At 55.3% G+C, this 19,208-nt stretch overlaps 1 protein-coding gene across 1 annotated transcript; it reads left to right on the top strand.

Annotated features, from left to right (window-relative positions):
- The first annotated feature begins 1,002 nt into the window (after positions 1 to 1,002).
- Positions 1,003 to 12,003, top strand: wnt3a (wingless-type MMTV integration site family, member 3A). Its single transcript, XM_053882764.1, has 4 exons — positions 1,003 to 1,076; positions 4,891 to 5,132; positions 9,742 to 10,007; positions 10,585 to 12,003. Exons 1-4 carry the CDS (start codon positions 1,003 to 1,005, stop codon positions 11,062 to 11,064), a joined length of 1,062 nt encoding a protein of 353 aa, XP_053738739.1. The 3' UTR covers positions 11,065 to 12,003.
- Positions 12,004 to 19,208: the final 7,205 nt, after the last annotated feature.

Here is a 19,208-nt window from a genome sequence, read left to right as displayed (position 1 = left end):
GTTGCAGTTGCGCTCCACAGCCACTAGAGGTAGCCGTTGTGTCACTTGAACGCTGGGACGCGCTGCTCGCCGAATCGGACCGAAGTGGACTGGCGGACGGAACCAGCGGCGAGCTGGAAGGAAAACTAGTGATTTGGAGGTGAGAGAGTTGGCGGCAGGAAGCGATCGTTCAGGCGGGAAGATGTGCCTCGACAGTGTGAAATACACGTAATAAATTGTATTGTAAATCAGGATCAGAGCACAGTAAACACAACTTTGTTCGTTCCTTGGAGGACACGTGATGTCGCTTACAAATGTATAAAGATGTTTAAGAGGTCAATACAAACTGAAATGTTGCCTTTTTTTTCAGTTATCTGAACATCTGCCTTCAACTGAGTAAGTGCCGCTTGATTCATTACAGTGAATGTGTTTAAAATGAACATAGTGTTGTTGTTTTGTTAAACCTTCTCAGATCGACACAGTGGACGTTCTTTGTAACAGAGTGGCGCGCGGTGTCGCGTGAGTCCCGTCATTGGTGTGGCGAAGCGCCGAGGAGCAATTCACACATATTTATTCCTGCATTTCAGACGCTTGAAGCGCAGGAGTGAGATCCGGGCAGGTTGTTATAGCTACGGTCCGCGGGGGTCCCGCCGTCTGTGTAGACCCTCCCTCCCTCCCTCACAGCCGCCCTCCCGTCCCCTCTACACCACATGATATAGATATAGAGATCGATACATCACACGCGCGCTCATGCCTGCCACTCTCTCTCCGACTGCTCTGAAAGTTGTCGCGGCGTGTGTGTTTGCGCGCGAGTGTGTGTGTGTGTGTGAGGGATCGCGCAACCCTCCTGACGGCAGAGGCAGCAGAATTCCCCCCGTGGCAACACCTGCTGATTGGGTCCCAACGCTGCTCTCAACTTTGTTCAATCTTCGCCTCCTGAGTGGCGCCACGCGCAGCCGCGTCCTGCCGCAGCCCTGCCCCGCACCTGAGCGCGCCGACGGAGGGACGGAGCCCGCTGCCAGGATGGTGGTGCGCGGCTGCTTGCTGCTGCTGCTGTGCGGACTCGCGCGTGCCATGGCGGGTTATCCCATCTGGTGGTGAGTTCTGACGTCAGCCACAAGTTGGATTTTAACGCAAAGTTTGACGCGCTTGGTTTCATATCGGTCCAGATCTATCGATCGGTGCGAGCGGCAGGTGCAGGGCGTGCGTGCGTGCGTGTGTGTGTCCGCGCAGGGCTCCGGCTTGTTCCCACTTTAATGACGAAATCATTTTGCACGGCGGCTTTAGTCTCTATTTTACGGTGACGATTCCAACTAACTTTAAAGGCCAGTTCAAGCCAAACCACCTCGTGTATTACAAATCTGTATTTTTAACATACGCGCTTTATATATCTCCTGTTATTTATTCGCATGGACAGGTTCTAAAACACTGGAGCGTGACTCCAGAAACCTGGTCTTCTCGCGCGCTCTGAGGCGCTCGTGTTCGGTGCAGTACGGTACTCGCTTCCTCTCCTGTTTTCTGAGGTGATCTCGAGTTCAGAGACATGACATGATGATTGAGTTCGAACAAATCTCCCTGAAGACTATCGCGAGCTCGCGTTTGGTCCGTTTCTTGGTGGATCTTCCTTGTCATTTGAAGCCCCTAAGTTGGAGGCCACAGTTTGAGAGTCAGGCGGCTGAGTCCAGTGGTGGATTGACAAACCTCTCATTCAGAGCGGTTTCCAAAGGAGGTGCAGGGTTGTGTGCCTTTGATCTGCCTGCAGTGTGAGCTTTCCGTTTCAGTCCCTTCATGACTGTGGACAGCAGGTCACTGACGTCCAGGGGAGTCAGGACCACTGTGACTCTTGATTTCAGAGGAGGGACGGGAACATTTGTCTGCTAACTGAGTGTGAGTTTTATAGAAAGAGGTTTTGTGTTTTTAAAGTGGACTTGAACCCTGTTGTCTACTGAGGCTGGCTGCAGCTGTGGCGGTCGGTGCTCTGGCAGCCTGTCCAGGGTGTCCCTCCCTCTCGCCCCGTGCCGGCAGAGAAGGAGAAGGAGCTAGTTCTTGAGTTGGAGGGTGAAGGAGAGGTGCTGACTCAGCGCCGTCCCTCGCCCTCAGTAAAGTGAAGGGGTTGAGGCTGACCTCAGTCAGCGTCGAGGGGGCAGCGACCTCAGGAACCCTGACTCCCAGCGCAGGCCTGCGTCCTCATTGGAGGCTTTCGCTGGCCTGCGTTCCAACACTGCGCTCCATCTGAGGCCAGCCGAGCCCGCAATTAGCCGTCGACCTGCCCAACTCATGAGAGCTTAATCCCCGCCTTCATTATGCGCGGGACAGAGGCTCCGACCCGCTGTGACGCCCTGAATGAGATATCAGGCTGTAAAATCACTTTTGCAGTGCTTCCCATGTCAGTGAATGTGTGAGAAGCTGCGGCGTGGCGCACGCTCCCCTGGTGGCGGCGTGATGGGAGGCTCATTACATGCTCAGCTTGAGGGAAGCCCCATAAAGAGCCGGCGGCTCCGCACTGAGAGGCTGAAAAACACCGACCCAAATGAGTTTGGCCGCTGCCAGTTCTCAGGAAGGCCTTCATTTCTCCTACACATCCTGCCACACGAACCTTTGTGCTGTGGCTTTTCACGACTTCGCCGGATGATATGGTGCGAGCTGAGCCAGAGCCTGGCCAGCTGCTTCCTCCTGGCTCCTGACCCAGGATGGCCCGGACCTCGGTGGACGGGACGCACCACCCGACCCTCACGGGACTCGCCCTGCCACATGACTCGCTGCATTACATCCAGCCTGGCTGTGGCCCGACTGGACCCAACGATAACAGCAGTGCTGACTGCACTGTCGCGTCCAGATCCTTTGGCGTGGACATGAGAGAGTACAGTCCGCTGCGACAGGCATGTGGTTGAACGTAACATGAGGAAGGATGGACACACGTCAGCAACGTCGTTCAGTTCAGCTGGATGTGACGGAGGGCTTCCTGGACCACCATGTTTGGTGGTCTTATTCACTGACCTCTCTACAGCTTCTTCTTCAAAAGGGAGTCTAAATTTCAAGACGAGAGCAGAACCAGCTTCTAACAGCAGGGGAACCTGCTTCTCTGAGTCTCACGTCACCGGCCGCGGTCCTCCGGTGCTCAAATCAGACGTGGTTATCGGGCAGCCATTTTGAAACAGGGAGCGCTGGTGTTGTGACGACTCCAGTTGGAAGGTTGAAGCCACTCAGTTCTGTGGGAGGGGAGACTCAGAGTACTTCCTGGGGCCCCTGGCTTCTCATGGACGGAGACGGGGAGTGAGCTTTGGCTGGTCCCCACCAGGACGGGTTGCTGTCTGTCTCCTCTCAACCTGCCATGACACACCCGCCCCCCCCGCCCCCGCCCTGCAAGATAAATACCTGGAGGTTGCCGCACATTCCTTCTCCCAAACATATTCTCTTGATGTCAAAGTCGGCTCCAAGGCCCCGGGGCCCTCCAGTAAAGTGGTAATTCTCCGGCTCCCTGCTGGGGCTTGCTGAAATATGCATTAAAGCCGTGCACTGGATACATTCAGAGGAGCAACCCTGGGCTCTGTCCGTGTCCCGACGCGTGACTCACACGCTCTTGAGCTGGTGACTCACCCAGGTGATGCGGCCGTGACCTGGCGGGAAAGCACTGAAATCAGGGTGGAGTCTGGAGGAGCGCTTAGTTTGGGATTAGAATTCCAGGAATCCAGCGCAGCCATAATGGTTTACGTTTAATAACAGCACCATTACGTCATGAGACGCGCCGCACCTGACTCTCTGAGCTGAGTTGGTGGCTCCATGTTTCTATAGCAAGCACCAGGCACAGAAGGAGTCAGAGCTGCGGTCCTGCCGGCGTGTCGCTGACGGCGACAGTGGTTTTTTTACCTTCATATAAGGAGCCATTTTGTAGCTCAACATCCTTCAACAATGGAAGAAATGTTGTCACTTTCATGACGTGGGTCAGAGCGAAGAGCCGAAACTGTGCGAGTCTTTAAGGAAGTTGCAGAAGCAGTTTGTTAGTGGTTAGTCTTCTGACGGATGGGGGACGGCTGGGGAGCAGAGCTGGCGCAGCAGCCACCGACACCGCGTGCATGGGTCCCTTTCTCACCAGACCATAGATGTTCAGAGTTGGTCTCTGTTCAGGAACTTAGCAAAGGAAGAGAAGAGAAAAACAGAATTGCAATTTTGTTGGAATGAAAAAGGAAATGTACTTTATTGAGGGTCGAGGTGTGTGTTGAATGGTAATTCATATTTAGCTATTGTTATTATTACTGTTATAATAATAATAATAATAATAATAATAATAATAATATATTTTTGTTGTTGTTAATATAGCGTATTTATTGTTATTATTATACTAATAATAATGGATTATTATTAAATGAATGCTCCAATAAAAAGATAATTCAGAAAATTAGAAGCCTGAAATGTAAAATGGCAAATTAAAATACAAAAAAAAATGAAACAATGAACTAAAATAAAAATGATAACCTTTATTTTTGCTATTTTTTCATTACAGTTTGGCAACACCATTAGAAATGTCCCTCTCTGTCGCCCACCTGCTGTGGCAGCAGTCGCGGGCGAGAGGCGGGCCTCCCCCAGAACAGCTCACCAGCCCCTGTCACTTTTGGACCGGTCCATCTGATGAACTGACCTCAGTCACAGAAGTTCATGTCAGGACGGTTGAGAGAGAAAATGTTTGAGGAGGAGCTGGACCTTCTGGGACGTGCGGCCACACCTGAGGACCAGGTGGCGCTGTGCAGCTGGTCAGCTTAGCTTTATTGAGACGGGACTTTCATCTCAGAAAGAAGGGGTCCTGGCCCTGGGTGGCAGCCTGGGGAGAGGCGGGGCGGGTGAAGCAGGGTGCGAGGCGGCGGCGGCTCCCTCAGACAGCGCGTGACAGTCTTGCCCTGGCCTCTCTGCCCGCAGGTCGCTGGCCGTGGGCCACCAGTACTCGGCCCTGGGGACGCAGCCCATCCTCTGCGGCAGCATCCCGGGGCTGGTGCCCAAGCAGCTGCGCTTCTGCCGGAACTACCTGGAGATCATGGCCAGCGTGGCGGAGGGCGTGAAGATCGGCATCCAGGAGTGTCAGCACCAGTTCAGAGGCCGGCGCTGGAACTGCACCACCGTCGAGGACAACCTGGCCATCTTTGGGCCGGTGCTGGACAAAGGTAAGGCCCGCGCTCTGAACGGAGGGTCATCACTGTTGCAGAAATGCTTGAAACGGACAAACGTGTGAATTCCAACTGTCTAACTGGGGGAAGAAAGAGGAGGATGCGTTCCCTCCGCTGCACCATCCCACCAACAGAGGCTAAGCTCACCGTCTGAAGACTCATCACCTCAGAAGCCATTCATCTTGCGCGGCTGGGCTCTGACTGGCAGAGTCTCTCTTGTTTGCTCTGTGAGATCAGCCTGCGTCGCTCCTGACTCTGGCCCAGATCCTTGCTCAAACACAGCTCCGTTTTCTTAAGGAGGGAATCCCCTCTGCTGCGCAGAGTCTAGTTACCGTGGTTCCACCATGAATCATGGACTCCTGCGCCGTCAATTTCTCCTCCAATTATGGGCTCAGGCTGCAGAAATCCACAATATACAAAACACACAGCGACAAAAGCAGAAAAATCAACACGTTTTCAACCGTGCAGAAGAAGAATGGGCCTTTTCTTCCTGCGGCTTTGAGCCGAGCTCGGCTTTTGTCAGGTGCCGCTTGGTTCCCCTGACCTGAGACATCAGATGCTCCAGCTCCAGGCTCTGGGCTGCAGCGGAGAACCACGCGGTGATGGTCGCCGTGACGGGAGTGAAGAGTGGTGGGAGGTGAGCAGCGTCCTGCTCTCCTCTGCACCACTGGTCCCCAACCTTTTCATCACCACAGACCGGCGGCGCTTGACATGCTCTCTGACTCCGGTCGCCATGGTAACGTTTAAACATGCCTTCAAAATAGCATGCAGATACACCACAAAACCCAATATGAAGTCACCGTACGGTTAAGTCAGCGGGAGGCCTGAGCTGGTTGCTCTGCGACCAGACGGTCCCACGAGGGAGTGACGGCAGACGGCCGCGATAAACCTGCGACTCCTGGTATTGTTGGAAGTCGTGGGCTCTTCTGTCTCGTCCCCTTCGCAAAGAAACGGCTGTTTCCTCTTTGGCTCTCAAGTGACCGAGGCTTAACTCAGAGAATCTGGCCTTTTTTCAAAATAAAAGAGCCTTCAGACTCAGCTAATAATTCAATGTTTGTTGTGCGGCCTGGTACCAATCGCTCCACGGACGATACCAGCCCGGGTACCGCACCAACTCACGTCACTCTCCAGCCAAACTGGGCCCCCTGCTGGTGGGTGGCTGCACGTGACAGAGGCATGTAAACAGACCACCAGCCCCGGGTCCAGACCTGGGTCCAGACCCGGCTGCACCCGGCGAGGGCAGCCATTCCTGGCGTCACGACTGAGGAGACTCAAACATGGAGGCAGATGAATGAAGCTAACTCCTCAGTTTAGACAGTAGCTGCGAGTGTTTGGCCGGTCACTGTCACTGAGGTGGTCCCCGGGGCCCCTGGTGGCTCTGTGAGGACAGCGGTCACCGTCACTGAGGTGGGCCCCGGGGCCCCTGGTGGATCTGTGGGGACACCCGTCACCGTCACTGAGGTGGGCCCCGGGGCCCCCGGTGGCTCTGTGAGGACACTCCCCCTTAATTTGAAAAGGATTGACGTCAACGGCGGGAGGTGAGAGGTCAGCGAGGAGAGTAGCTTTTGATGAAGTCTGGAGGCGTGCAGGAGGCCGGCGCAGCGCCCATCCTTGGTGGTGGGCGGCGCGGCGGAGAGGAGGCGGCTGCTGCGCTGCACTAAATCACTGGGAGTGGATTAAGGTCAGTGAGAGCCTTCATAATGTGAGGGGTCAAAGTGGCTGGATTAAGTGTCTTTGTCAGGCAGAGTGACTCGGGGGCTCCGGCTCTTTGATAGGGCTCCGTCGCCGAGGCCTTCCATTCCACCGGAGGTGATTGATGCCGGCGCTTGTCGGCGCGGCGGCGGAGCCATTGTGCGCGCTGGTGTCTGTTTGTCTGCCATTCACCCCGCGGTGCGCCGGCTTCCTCCTGCCTTTCTGTGCCCCGACGGCTGAAAGGAAGCGCCGGCGCCGCGCGGCCTTTGTTGCCCGTCGCTCGCCCCTAATTCGGGTGGAAAGGGGAAGAGGGAAGCGGATGAGGAGCGCCGGCCCGTTCAGGCGGCCATGTTGGGAGGGAGGCGCCGGCCGGGTCCCGTCACCTGCTTTGCTCCAGTTAAGGAACAGAACATGGCGGATGATGAGGAGTGGTACTGTGAGACAGGAACTGAAGAGAGCGTCAACACCAGATCAGACATGGCAGATGATGGAACTATGATGATGAACATACCTTTTGGTTCCATGGGTTCAGTTAAACAGCTGGATGTTCACGACAAAGCAAAACTGAGAAGGAAATAACACCCCCCCACTCAGCCTGATTCTCCACGCCCCGCTCCGTCCGCCGTCCCTGCGGGCCACGTCTGCATCAGCACTCCTTCATTGACATTAAATAAAGTGTCAAAACACGCCGCGCTGGAATGTGCGAGGGCCGCGCAGGTGTCGGCGGCGCGCAGGTGCCGAGGGCCGCGCCGGACTTCCTTCCCAACACTGAGCTGAGGGGGAGACATACCTGATCCACCCTGGCCAGGGTCTCCGTGACAGAGGTCAGGGCACGGGGGTGGCGACCTCTGACCTGAGGATGAGAAAGTGTAACTATTTACGAGGAGGCTTTGGGACGGTGGCTGGGTGCTGGGGGAGGAAAGCTCGCACAACAGTATCATTAACTCTGGGCAGGAAGAAAGAAGGGGTGAGGCGGAGCGGGCGCTTGATGGGGGGACCTTCGCCCCGCTCCCTGCTGGGCGCCGCTCCCGGCACAATATCGCCGCAGCCGTGAGATTAAGCGGGAGAAGAAGTGCTCTTCCCCATTCACACGCCCTTTAGATTGTTTTATTAAAGCTTGTGAATAGGGATTTCCCCGTCTGCCGAGGAGCAGGGTCCAGCCAGCGCATACCTCCCTGTTGCTATGACTCAACTTGCCGGGCAAATTTCATATGACATATCCGGGCCCACGGTGAGGCTCCGGCAGCGTGGCCGTGGCTCCGCTCCTCCTGGGACCTCTGGCCTCTCGCTGGCTTCAGCACCAGCATCGCTCTGTCTAATGCCCTTTAGTCCTCCAACTGGTTGCAACCTGCTGGAAGGGAGGAGCTCTGACTCGCTCCACACTCCTCCCTTCTCTTCTCTTTTATTCCTGACTGGAACAGGCACAAGTCACATTCCCAAGTATCTCTGCTCTTTTCATGTTCCTGCTCTGTTTGTCAGCGGGCATTACGACACCCTCTTCCTCCTTCTGCTCCATCAGGAGGAACGTCTTGTCTCCCAGCTCTGACTCCTGCTTGCTCTCCTTTCAAAAGCCTAATTGAGTCTCTTAATTATAGGCCTGTCAGGGTCGTCTGTTCCTCTCATCTCTGCTCAGATCCCGATGGCCCTGAGTCACGAGTCAACTATGTGCAGGGAGACAAAGACCTCGCTGGCCGCATCCAGAGGCTCGACGAGTGACGTTGAGCATGAAGCTGCGCACGAGCCACCACACTGACGTAGCATCCAGCAACTGGAGGATGGATGGATGGATGGATGGATGATGGATGGATGGATGGATGGATGGTCGATGGGTGGATGGATGGATGGATGAATGGATGTTGGATGATGGATGGATGGATGGATGGATGGTCGATGGGTGGATGGATGGATGGATGAATGGATGTTGGATGATGGATGGATGGATGGATGGATGGTCGATGGGTGGATGGATGGATGGATGATGGATGGATGGATGGATGGATGGTCGATGGGTGGATGGATGAATGGATGGATGGGTGGGTGGATGGATGGATGGATGGATGGATGGATGGATGGATGGGTGGGTGGATGGATGGATGGATGATGGTTGGATGATGGATGGATGGATGGATGGATGAGTGGCTGTTGGATGATGGATGGATGGATGGATGGATGATGGATGATGGTTGGATGGATGGATGGATGATGGATGATGGATGATGGTTGGATGGATGGATGGATGGATGATGAGTGGATGTTGGATGGTGGATGATGGATGGGTGGATGGATGGATGATGGGTGGATGGGTGGATGGGTGGATGGATGGATGGATGGATGGATGGATGGATGGGTGGATGGATGGATGGATGGATGGATGGATGGGTGGATGGATGGGTGGATGGATGGATGAGTCTCAGCATCAGTGCACTGCAACAGTTGAAGATCCATAATAGAAAACACAAGTGAGCGACATGAATAAAATGGCAGGTGAGTCTCCTGAAGACTGTCTGACTCTCAAACCATGAGGATCCAAAGCAACTCCTGGCTCTTCAGATCTTCTGTAAACTCCTGCGCAGGAGGGAGAGTCTCCTGCCGAGTGAGTGACCAGGGTTGTGGAGAGGCTGGAGGCCCCTGGGCAGTGAGCCAGTCCTCAGCAACTCCTTGTTTGGTCCATGAAGAGTGGAGCGATCATCAGTGGGGTGGCTACACCTCGCACAGGTTGCTGGCTGACCTCCAGTCACATTCTTTCATCGTCTCTGTGGTGTGGCCACGAAACAAGACTGAACACATGCCGACGATTCAACCAAGAGTGACTCACTTCTCCAGCTACCGACTCCAGCGTCACGGCGGCCGTTCGGTGCAGCCTCAGCACCAACGTCTGTGTCTCACCAGTCCCTCTCTCTCCCCCCCCCTGCAGCCACGCGAGAGTCGGCCTTCGTTCACGCCATCGCCTCGGCGGGAGTGGCCTTCGCCGTGACCCGGGCCTGCGCCGAGGGCTCCGCCACCATCTGCGGCTGCGACTCCCGCCACAAGGGCCCCCCCGGCGAGGGCTGGAAGTGGGGCGGCTGCAGCGAAGACCTGGACTTCGGGAGCATGGTGTCACGGGAGTTTGCCGACGCCAGGGAGAACCGGCCGGACGCCCGGTCGGCCATGAACCGCCACAACAACGAGGCCGGGAGAATTGTGAGTTCTACGCTTGTGAGGCACGAGAGCGGCTCGGCTTTTATGATGGAGGGTGCTGGCTGTAAAGAGCGGCAGTCATTACGGAGCCCTGGGGCCACATTCGGACCTCAGAACGACCCTGCCGACCTCTGTAAGGTCACAGGAAACTAGACCGCCGCCTTGCTGGTGTGGGCTGCACAGGTTGCACTCCACTGTGGGGGTGAAGCCTTCCTCTGGCCCCGGGTGGCTGGGCTCCAGCACCCGACACCCCAGGTGGAACTGAGGACTCCACGTTGGTTTTGCTTTGTTTAGGAATTTGCATTTCGATCGTGGGACGCCACGTGGAAATGCGCCTGTTGCACCGTGATATTCTCTGAGGGCCCTTGTTTGACCTCAGCAGCACCCCCACTCCACCCCCGGTCTCAGCCACTGCAGCTGGGTGCTGAGGGATGTAGCTGTCCGGCTCAGGAAGGTTGGATCGACAGCAGCCGCCCTGGTGTCAGCCGCTTCTTCGCTGCCCTCATCGCTGTCAAACATTCTCCTCTATCACGGGTGTAAATGTCTCCACCATCTCTGACACATCCTCTCTCCTCCTCAGTCCCTCAACGACAAAGTGTTCCTGAAGTGCAAGTGCCACGGGCTCTCGGGCAGCTGCGAGGTCAAGACCTGCTGGTGGTCGCAGCCGGACTTCCGCGTGATCGGCGACTACCTGAAGGACAAATACGACAGCGCGTCGGAGATGGTGGTGGAGAAGCACAAGGAGTCCCGCGGCTGGGTGGAGACTCTGAGGCCCAAGTACAACTACTTCAAACCTCCGACGGAGCACGACCTGGTTTACTACGAAAACTCGCCCAACTTCTGCGACCCCAACCCGGACACCGGCTCCTTCGGGACCCGCGACCGCGTCTGCAACCTGACGTCCCACGGCATCGACGGCTGCGACCTGCTCTGCTGCGGCCGCGGTCACAACACCCGGACCGAGAGGAGGAAGGAGAAGTGCCACTGCATTTTCCACTGGTGCTGCTACGTCAGCTGCCAGGAGTGTGTGCGGGTCTACGACGTGCACACCTGCAAGTAACCCAGGCTGCCAGGAGCCGTCTCCCTCAGCCGGGTCGGGCCGTCCCGACCGCCACATCGCAGACTGAGCAGGGACGACTCACTCCAGGTGCGGCAGCGTTCACCACGGAGCGCGCTGCGGAAGAGCGTCCTCCTTCCCTGCCTTCTGTTGCTGTTGCAAGACTCTGAGGAAGATTCACGGCAAACTTCATGACTCACTTTGTAGCATGCTGATCTGGCAGCGCTGGTCAAGGCGCCGCACCACGCCTCGAAATGTGCCGCGACCTGCAACAAACCTTTGTCGTCCTCAGATGTGTGCCGCCGAATGCCATTGACTTAATCGCAACTATTTGTCTTCGATGGTTTTAGCTGTGTGGACGAGTTGTGGCAGGTGTTCCGTGCAGCAGCCTCTGCAGCAGCATCCACAGGCGCTGACCCCACGCTGACTCAGCAGACGAGCCGGAGACGAGCTGGGCTTCCTGCCATGGAGAAGTGTTTCCGCTGTTCGAGACACAGCGCCCTCTACTGATGCCTCGGGGCGCCTCACTTGACAGTGGAATCTTGTGAAGCTGAGAGAACATGTCAGGAGGAGAGGCTTCCAAGTTCAGGTGTGACGTGGCCCCACGTGGAAGCCAGTCCGCCGGAGCTGGAGAATGTTCCGACCGAGCTGCTGAATGTACCCGCTAAGCTAACTGCTGCTGTTCCCGGAGCGTCTTCGCCAGTGGCCACGATCCAGATTTAGAACCAAAGACACCAAAAGTGATTCCACAAATCAAAGTCAGCACTTGTGTCCAGAAGGCAGACGCCTGTTCTTCTTGTGTCAGTATTAGCAGAGGTGAGAAAGGCTTATTTATTTAGCGCCCTCTGGTGTCAGCCTTGCGTGACCAGGAGCGTGGCTTCCCCTGAACTGCAGTGAAACATGGACCAAACACGCCGGCGACAGCTCCTGTGTTAGCTTGGCACGGAGCGATTCTCTTCACGCTGCTGAGCACGTCTGTGATCGGGTCCCTCCACACGACGTCTTATTCGCGTGCATCCATTCTTTCTGTGAAAGAAACTATGAGGTAGTTCTCAATGTGAAGTTCTGACTAATTCAGTGTACAGATGAGAGCGTTGCTGTAGTGAGTTGTAGTTGTGCTCGGGGCAGAATGATGTTGTTGATGGTCGGAGGCTTCTGCCGTCTCACGTCCTGGGCCCCTGAAATGACCGGACGTGAGACGCTAGCTCCACCGACTGACTGCCCAGATCTGCTTCTCGGATAAATCCAAAGTATTGTACAGGCTAGTTTCTGCGTGTTTTCCCTCAAAGTTGTTGTTCTTTTTTCTCCTTTTTTATAATTATTTATTTTGCGCCTTGTACATATTAGTCAGGAAAGGTACATACTGACAGAGGAGCTGTGACTCTTCACTCAGCGTCTCTCTGTTTCCTGCCGACTGTAGTGGATTTCTTAACTCTGTAACAGTGAAATAAAGCGGGTCCAAGCTGACCACTCCTCTCAGCAGTGTCTGTGCTCAACGCCTCCTCCATACCAGTGAAGACAGTGGCATCTGTTTTCAAGAGTCAAAATCAGAAGAGCTTTCTGCTCTGAGGCCAGAGCAACATCAAACTAATGCACGGGGTGGTACACTGTAAAGCTGTCAGCGATTTCACGTACAATTGGGAGGGCAACACCAAATGAATGCATCCGGTGAGATGGACGGACGCCCTTCACATTCACTCTTTCTAGAAGCCATTTGTTTTTGTGCTTTGTTTTGGATGTGATTCTTTCTGGAAAATAACCATCTTTTTGTCCAGGATGTGTGGGGCAGGAGCTCAGAGGTGACAGACATGTTGTGTCTCTTCAAGTGGATGCACCGAGCTTCTGGAGAGGAGCGACCATCGTGAAAACACGGACTTCTGCGTCCTACACCTGAGGTGGATCCTGAATGTGCGCGTGATTTAGAGGGACACATGAAAAGTCAGCTCGGGGTCAAATCGTGAAAGTGCTCTTCTTTAGGAGAATAAGAGGTTTTTCATGACTGGAAGGCGGCGATGCGCCTCCTGATCATTTAATGCCGTTAGGACCGAGGCCGGGCTTCAGAGGAGGACCAGGCTTTGTTGCAGAGGGAAGCTGGCTCTGAAGACAGATTAGGGCCGGGCTGTGAATGGAGCCCACCAGTTTGCCGGCTCAGCCTCGGCACCCCTGATAGTCTTTGAGCCCGGCAACAATGAGGTGGGGTCTCACCGCTATCTAACCCCATTATCCCAGAGACAGATGCATGCAGGTCCCCTCCAGAGTCCAGCCGAAGCCCGACCCGCCTCACTCCTCCGGCTCACTCCCGATAATGGAGAGGAACTGGTGAGGAGCCCGCTGAGGGCCAGCCTGCCTCAGGTTGTCAGCAGCTCATTCCACACCTCGACCTTTAACACTTTTCACACCGACTGAAAGAGAGAAAACAAGGCCGCGACATGAAGCGGATCACAGGGGGCGCGGCGGGCCTGCAGCGACGCCGGGCCCTCGGCCCTCTCCGACAGACCCTGCGAGCTGCTTTACACCCAAGTGAGATGAACATTGTTCGCAGATAGTTGCCAGTGTGGGCTCAGCGAGGGCATCCTGTCTGTGAGAACTTCCACGCGGCCAGCGGTGGCGCCCCATAACCATATAAATGGGAGACAATGGGGCCTAATAGCAATCAGTGTCCCTGTGTTATTGCATGTCCCCTCCCCTGGAGGGGGTGGGGGGAGGGGTTTGGCCCGTCCGCGAGGTGAGTTTCACTGGGCTCCCAGGGGCCTTTCATGTGTCCGGCCTGGCTGGATGCAGAGATGGAGCTGCGAGGAATGTGGCTGGTCAAAGGCGAGTGTGTGGGCACCTTTGAAGAGAGACGCGGCCGCCTCTCACTCGCAGGAGTCACAGCGCTCTTTCTGGGTTCTGAGCCGAGACTTTCACCCCGCCAAGGCTGCCGCCTCCGACGGCACTGGCTGCTGCGCCTGGGAGATGACCCGCTTCACCTGGAGGCCAACCCTCTCCACGTGAGGCGCTAATGGCCGCGTTGAAACATCACAGCTTCTCCTCATCATCACGGTGGTACGGGCTCCTGTTAACAGCCCGGAGGGGAAGGTGCGAAGCCCGCCGCCCTGAATGAGGATGATGGGTGATCTGGCAGGAGAGCAGCCGTCATTACAAGAGATGTGACACCTGTGGAGCAGCCTGATCCCTTTTGAAGTGCCTGTTTGTATTGTTGGAGCCACAAAGGAGCTTGGCCACCTCTGTACTTAGCACTGAACATTAGTCAAACGGGTGAGATGAGAGGGCGAGAACACACACCAGAGCCACTCAGCAGGTCACCATGAGGGTGCGCTGTCGTCGTCGCTGAGCAGCAGCTGCTGTCAGGTCGCCGGTCATGAAGGTCCTTCCCGTCTCATCCGAGTTGGACCGCACCATGTGGAGGGCATCTGCCACCCTGTTAAGACCTAAAAACACACTTTATTCACTTCTCTGGGAGGCAGTGAAGTACTTTTACTGAAGAGCAAAACAAGCATGGCTCCTGATTCTGAGCTCAAAGGGAATCTACAGGCTAGCGCTGGCTAGCGCTGGCTCCGGGTGAATCGTCCACCGTGTAGGTCGCACCAAAGCAAAATAAGGATCAGAGAAAAGTCGAGTGCTGGTGCCATCGAAGGAGGCCATGTGATGTCATGAGGAATGAGCTAGCGAGACTGATGAACCTTCACTCGAATGAAACAACAAAACAAAACAGTGCTATAAAGTCCACTTATATAGCTCAGATGGCACGAGCAGCTGCAGCTGACATTAGCTACTGTAGCTGCTGTGAGCGTAGTAGACAGTTCTCCAGTGAAGAACAAGCGGCGGGAGGTTTCATTTGCATCGCCTCAAACGGACACATGCTAGCCCAGCTAGCAGCCGTGGCCCGGTTCATTTGTCTGCAAACATTTCCGGCCAAATGTGTGAGTTGTGAGCGAGGACGTCTCCATCAGTCTCAGCCCGCGATGTTGGCCGTATCAATGACTAGGTGAGGAGCCGGGGAGAGGCGCGGGGTTATCATTAGCGGGGACTGGCGCTGGCCTCCGCTAGTTCCAGTAATTACCTCACAAAGGGTGGTGCTTGCCTTCCCACTGCTTTTCCCACACTACACTGCAGGCTCAGAATTCCAATCGGCCCCAGACCTGCAATCTCCTCGCTCTTTAGACAGCAAATTACTGACAAGTCCCATTCTTCACAGCACTGTAATTGCTTTTTAGTGTTGTTTTTATTGAGGCAACCCCAGCCCCCTTTGCCCGTCCCCTCATAAAGGTGTGCCAAGGAGGGGGCTCTGGGTTAATATAGTTAGCATTAGCCCCTAATTGGAGCGTCCTGAGCAGCGTGGGGGGTGGGGGGCTCATGTTGGGAGGATTGCTGGTGGTGTTTGAGTTAAAAATACTGAGCTGTGCTACGAATGCTAAATCCCTCGACAATGAGCTCCTGAGAACATCATCTCCAGGAGTCGCACAGAGAGCAGTTTGCTGCTTGGTGGAGTCTTGGCCCCTCAAGCTGCTCGCGCTTTGCTCAGCATCGTAACGTTCTATTCACCGGGAGGACAAATTCCCAACGTTCCAATGCCGGACAACCAAACAGTTTCCATTTGGAACGGGAAGAAGAGAGCAATTGAAAATGGCCGAGGGATTAGAGGATCTGAGACAGGATAATGGGATCGGAGATTCTTGGTGTGATCCAGTTTAGTTTGAATGATGGAGGGTCTTAACAAGGATTTGAGACTTTAGAAATCATTGTGTGGCTCTCTCCCACTCGGGCGGCTTCAGTCCTAACCTATGTGTTCGGGCTGGGCCCAGACCCTTCTGTCTGAGGCGGAGGGTTTGACCAGACGCTTCGCTCGGTCGTAGACCAACTCGCTCAGACTGAGAGGTCGAAAGAGGAGCAACGGTGGGATTTGATTTGGGAATCACAGAGGATTCAGCGGTTTCCCCGTGGTTCATTCTGTGCGTCACAAGCATCCAGCGGATCCGGGAGGTGCACCCGGGCCCCTGAGGGCGACGGCCTTCCTCTGACTCCCGTGTTGTCAGCGTGAGCGGCCCAGCACCTCTGACCCTGTCAGGAGTGTCAAATAGCCGGTGGGAGGCCTTCAATAAAGCACGAGGACAAGCCTCTAATGCGTTACCACACGAGTGCCAGCCAGAAATGAGAGGCTGTGGACTCCGCCGCCTCGAGGCAGACAGGTGCGCTGTCAGGTAACACACACACACACACACAGCAGACACTAATGGAGCAGTCAGGGAGGCCAAGAACCGCAGCACGACGCTGCCTTTCACACGTTCATGCAGCCTCAGTTCCAGCTTGTGGAGCTCACCTGGACCACCAGGGGTGCACGTGCTCCACAGCCCCCTCTGCTGTTGGTGGAAGACTCACCATTGGTCCTGGGAGTCACGGATGGACGGACGGAGAGCTGCATCTGCAGATCAGACGGGCCCGCTGCTCTGGTGCTGAGCTTCTGGATGATGACCCACCCAGAGGTGAAGCAGCTTCATATTTGCTCTTTGATGTCTCCTCAGCTGGGATCCAGGGAGATTTATCTCGGGGAGGGACAGCACTTACCGACCTGTATACACAGCAAACATGAACATTAACTTCAAACCAGCCCAGCGAGGCAAAGACAAACTCTTTCAAAGCCCTCTGTCTTGATCCCTGCCATTGTTTCATCTTGCAGACGATTCAAAGAGCAGCTGCTGCTGTCAGACTGTCCCCGAGCTGAAACGTCTTCGCTCAATGAGGGGCTTCTTTACTTGGAAATCCGCTTCCCTGGCATCGAAGACGCACGGCCTTGACTGACCCGCGAGTCCCATCCGGGGTTCATCCCCCTCTCATGACCCTCACGGCTCCTCCACCCTCTCGGAGCCTTTTCTGGTCCAACTCAATCGTCTCCTGGAAAATCGGTCGTATTTCAACCAATCGCTGGGTGCTGCTGGGTGTCAGGGTTTCGGGAGGCCATGTGACGGGGAGCAGGGAACAGAGTCAGAGAGCTCAGTCACCAGTCATGGTGATTTAAAGGCCTCACTTCACCTCTTATGACGGGCCGCTTCAGTCGCACTTGGATGAGCCATGTTTGTGACAACCGCAGGAGGTTGGTGTGTCTGTTCGGTCGCAGATACCCAGTCGCTTTCACGTGAGCTCTGGCCTGTTGCTTCCGAGCTGTGAGGCAGCGCAGAGGCTCTCAGAACAGAGCCACTCCTTCACAATAAAAGCACTTACAGTTCGGGCCGGGCAAAAGCCAGCGGCTCCCTGCCCCTGGGTCGAACCACGTGAGAGTCAGCGTTTCACTTCTTTTCCTCCGTGGACATCGATGCTTTGTGACTCGCATGCTTGTCAGAGTAGCCTTCCGGGCTAAACTAGCCCGACACAAGAGCAGTTTGGGAATGGGCCGGCACTTCCGCGGGGGCCTTGCCAGGGCGGAGTGCAAAATGTTATGTAAATCTCCTTAACGACCTTTTCAGGCTGCTGGGAATCTCTTTAAGGAGGCGATTGGCAGCCTGCACTGGTGCACATTTGTCCTTTACCCCGCGTTACCTCTCGCTGGAGCGCCCCCTACTGTGCGAGGCGTGCGGTTGGGTGCCCAGTGGCGATGGCTGCCAGCACGCATCCCCTCATGGCAAGCGAGCAGCTCCTGGTCATAATGTTGGGTTTGTTTCCCGCACGGCTCCTCCTCTGGGTCCCTGCCCGACCTATATTCCCGGGACACGGGACGCAGAGGGAGGCATCCCACGCCTGTCCGTCCGAGTTTCGCCCAAATCCCAGCCTTTGTACCACGCTCTCAGCAGTGTGTGCCACGACAGAGGTGGGTTTCATAACCGCGGCTGTTATGATGGATGAGCCGTCGGAAGGCCTGATGGCAGCGACAATGTTGGTGAAAGTGGCTGTATCGACCTGAGCGCCAACACACACACGCACACACACACACACACACACACTTCAGATAGCCTCACATTCCCAGGCCCCTGACGGAGCGGTTTTTTATCCCTCCTCTGCCTCGTCTTGGTGGGGAGCGAGACCCCCACTGAGCTCCACACTCACTTCCTGCTGCGAAGTCTCTTTGACCCCTTGGCAGCCTGTGCTCCATTCACAACCTGTAATCTGACCTCAATGGCTCCCTAGTGGCCGGTCGGTGTCATAAGAACGCTGCGTGACTCTGGCTGCCCCTGGTGAACCGCCTCTCAGGTGCCGAAGCTCCTGCTGACGTCCCGGGTCCAGGGCTTCCTCGCCCGACTCGCCGCCTGCTTCCAGGTGCAAATAATAACTGAAGAGGAGGAGGTTTATAAAGCGCAGACCTGTGTGTGTGTGTGTGTGGCCACTCGAGCATATGTAAAAGCAATCGAATGTTATTTTCTGGTGTGTTTGTGTGTGCGCCTTCTGGAGGCCGTATTTAAACCCCCTACTGCCCCCCTCAAGAGGCAAATCCATCTTCATGGAGAGCACTTTCCCTGCCTTGGATTCACATGGACCTCCTGGATCCACGGCGCCTTCGGACCCTGATACGGTAGGCGCTTTCCGCTGAGCAGCGACGGAGACGATACAATCGGAGTTTAATGTCTTCAGTTTCCAACCTCAGAGCAAAGACCCGGGTCTTCCAGCATCCAGTTATGAACAGGATCCGTGTGTTCGCCATGTCTTACGTAGCAACAGCTGCTTCTGTTTGGGACGGTGAAAGAGACACAAATAATCCACAACAGGAGACAAATCTAAAGACATTTCACAGCCATTTTCAGCCACGTTTGTTTCAATCCCTGGTGGTAAATCAGTGGCATCAAATAACTTCTCTCGATCATATTGAACACAATCACAATAGCCGAGCGTTTTTTTTCATTCACCTACATTTATGAAACGACATTTTACAGAAAGACCAACCCATTATTGCTCATTTTAAATGTCATCGTCAAATATCATGGAGAATGTAATCGCTGACCTGAACTGTTGGGGTGAGAAAGCCACAATACGTGTCGTGAATAAACACACGCGCCTGTTCTTGTCTGATGAGCTGATGCTCGGGCCTGGCACTGGAGGAGCTCATGACCAGAGATCAGGGGCTCACAGCGGCCTCACGTGGGCCTCACGTGGGCCTCAGGCCTCAGGCTTGGCCCCCCTCTGCTCAGGCAGCCGACGAGCACCAGGTGAGACAGCTCAAG

The sequence above is a fragment of the Synchiropus splendidus genome, chromosome 13, assembly GCF_027744825.2.
Source record: "Synchiropus splendidus isolate RoL2022-P1 chromosome 13, RoL_Sspl_1.0, whole genome shotgun sequence".
Classification (NCBI taxonomy): Eukaryota; Metazoa; Chordata; class Actinopteri; order Syngnathiformes; family Callionymidae; genus Synchiropus; species Synchiropus splendidus.
Note: the sequence above shows the minus strand (reverse complement) of the source record. Positions and strands in the feature narration are given on the sequence as shown.

Coding starts and splice junctions, on each gene's coding strand:
- wnt3a (XM_053882764.1), top strand. CDS start 1,003: ATGGTGGTGCGCGGCTGCTTGCTGCTGCTGCTGTGCGGACTCGCGCGT. Junction 1,077..4,890: donor GCGGGTTATCCCATCTGGTG/GTGAGTTCTGAC, acceptor CTCTGCCCGCAG/GTCGCTGGCCGTGGGCCACC. Junction 10,008..10,584: donor ACAACGAGGCCGGGAGAATT/GTGAGTTCTACG, acceptor TCTCCTCCTCAG/TCCCTCAACGACAAAGTGTT.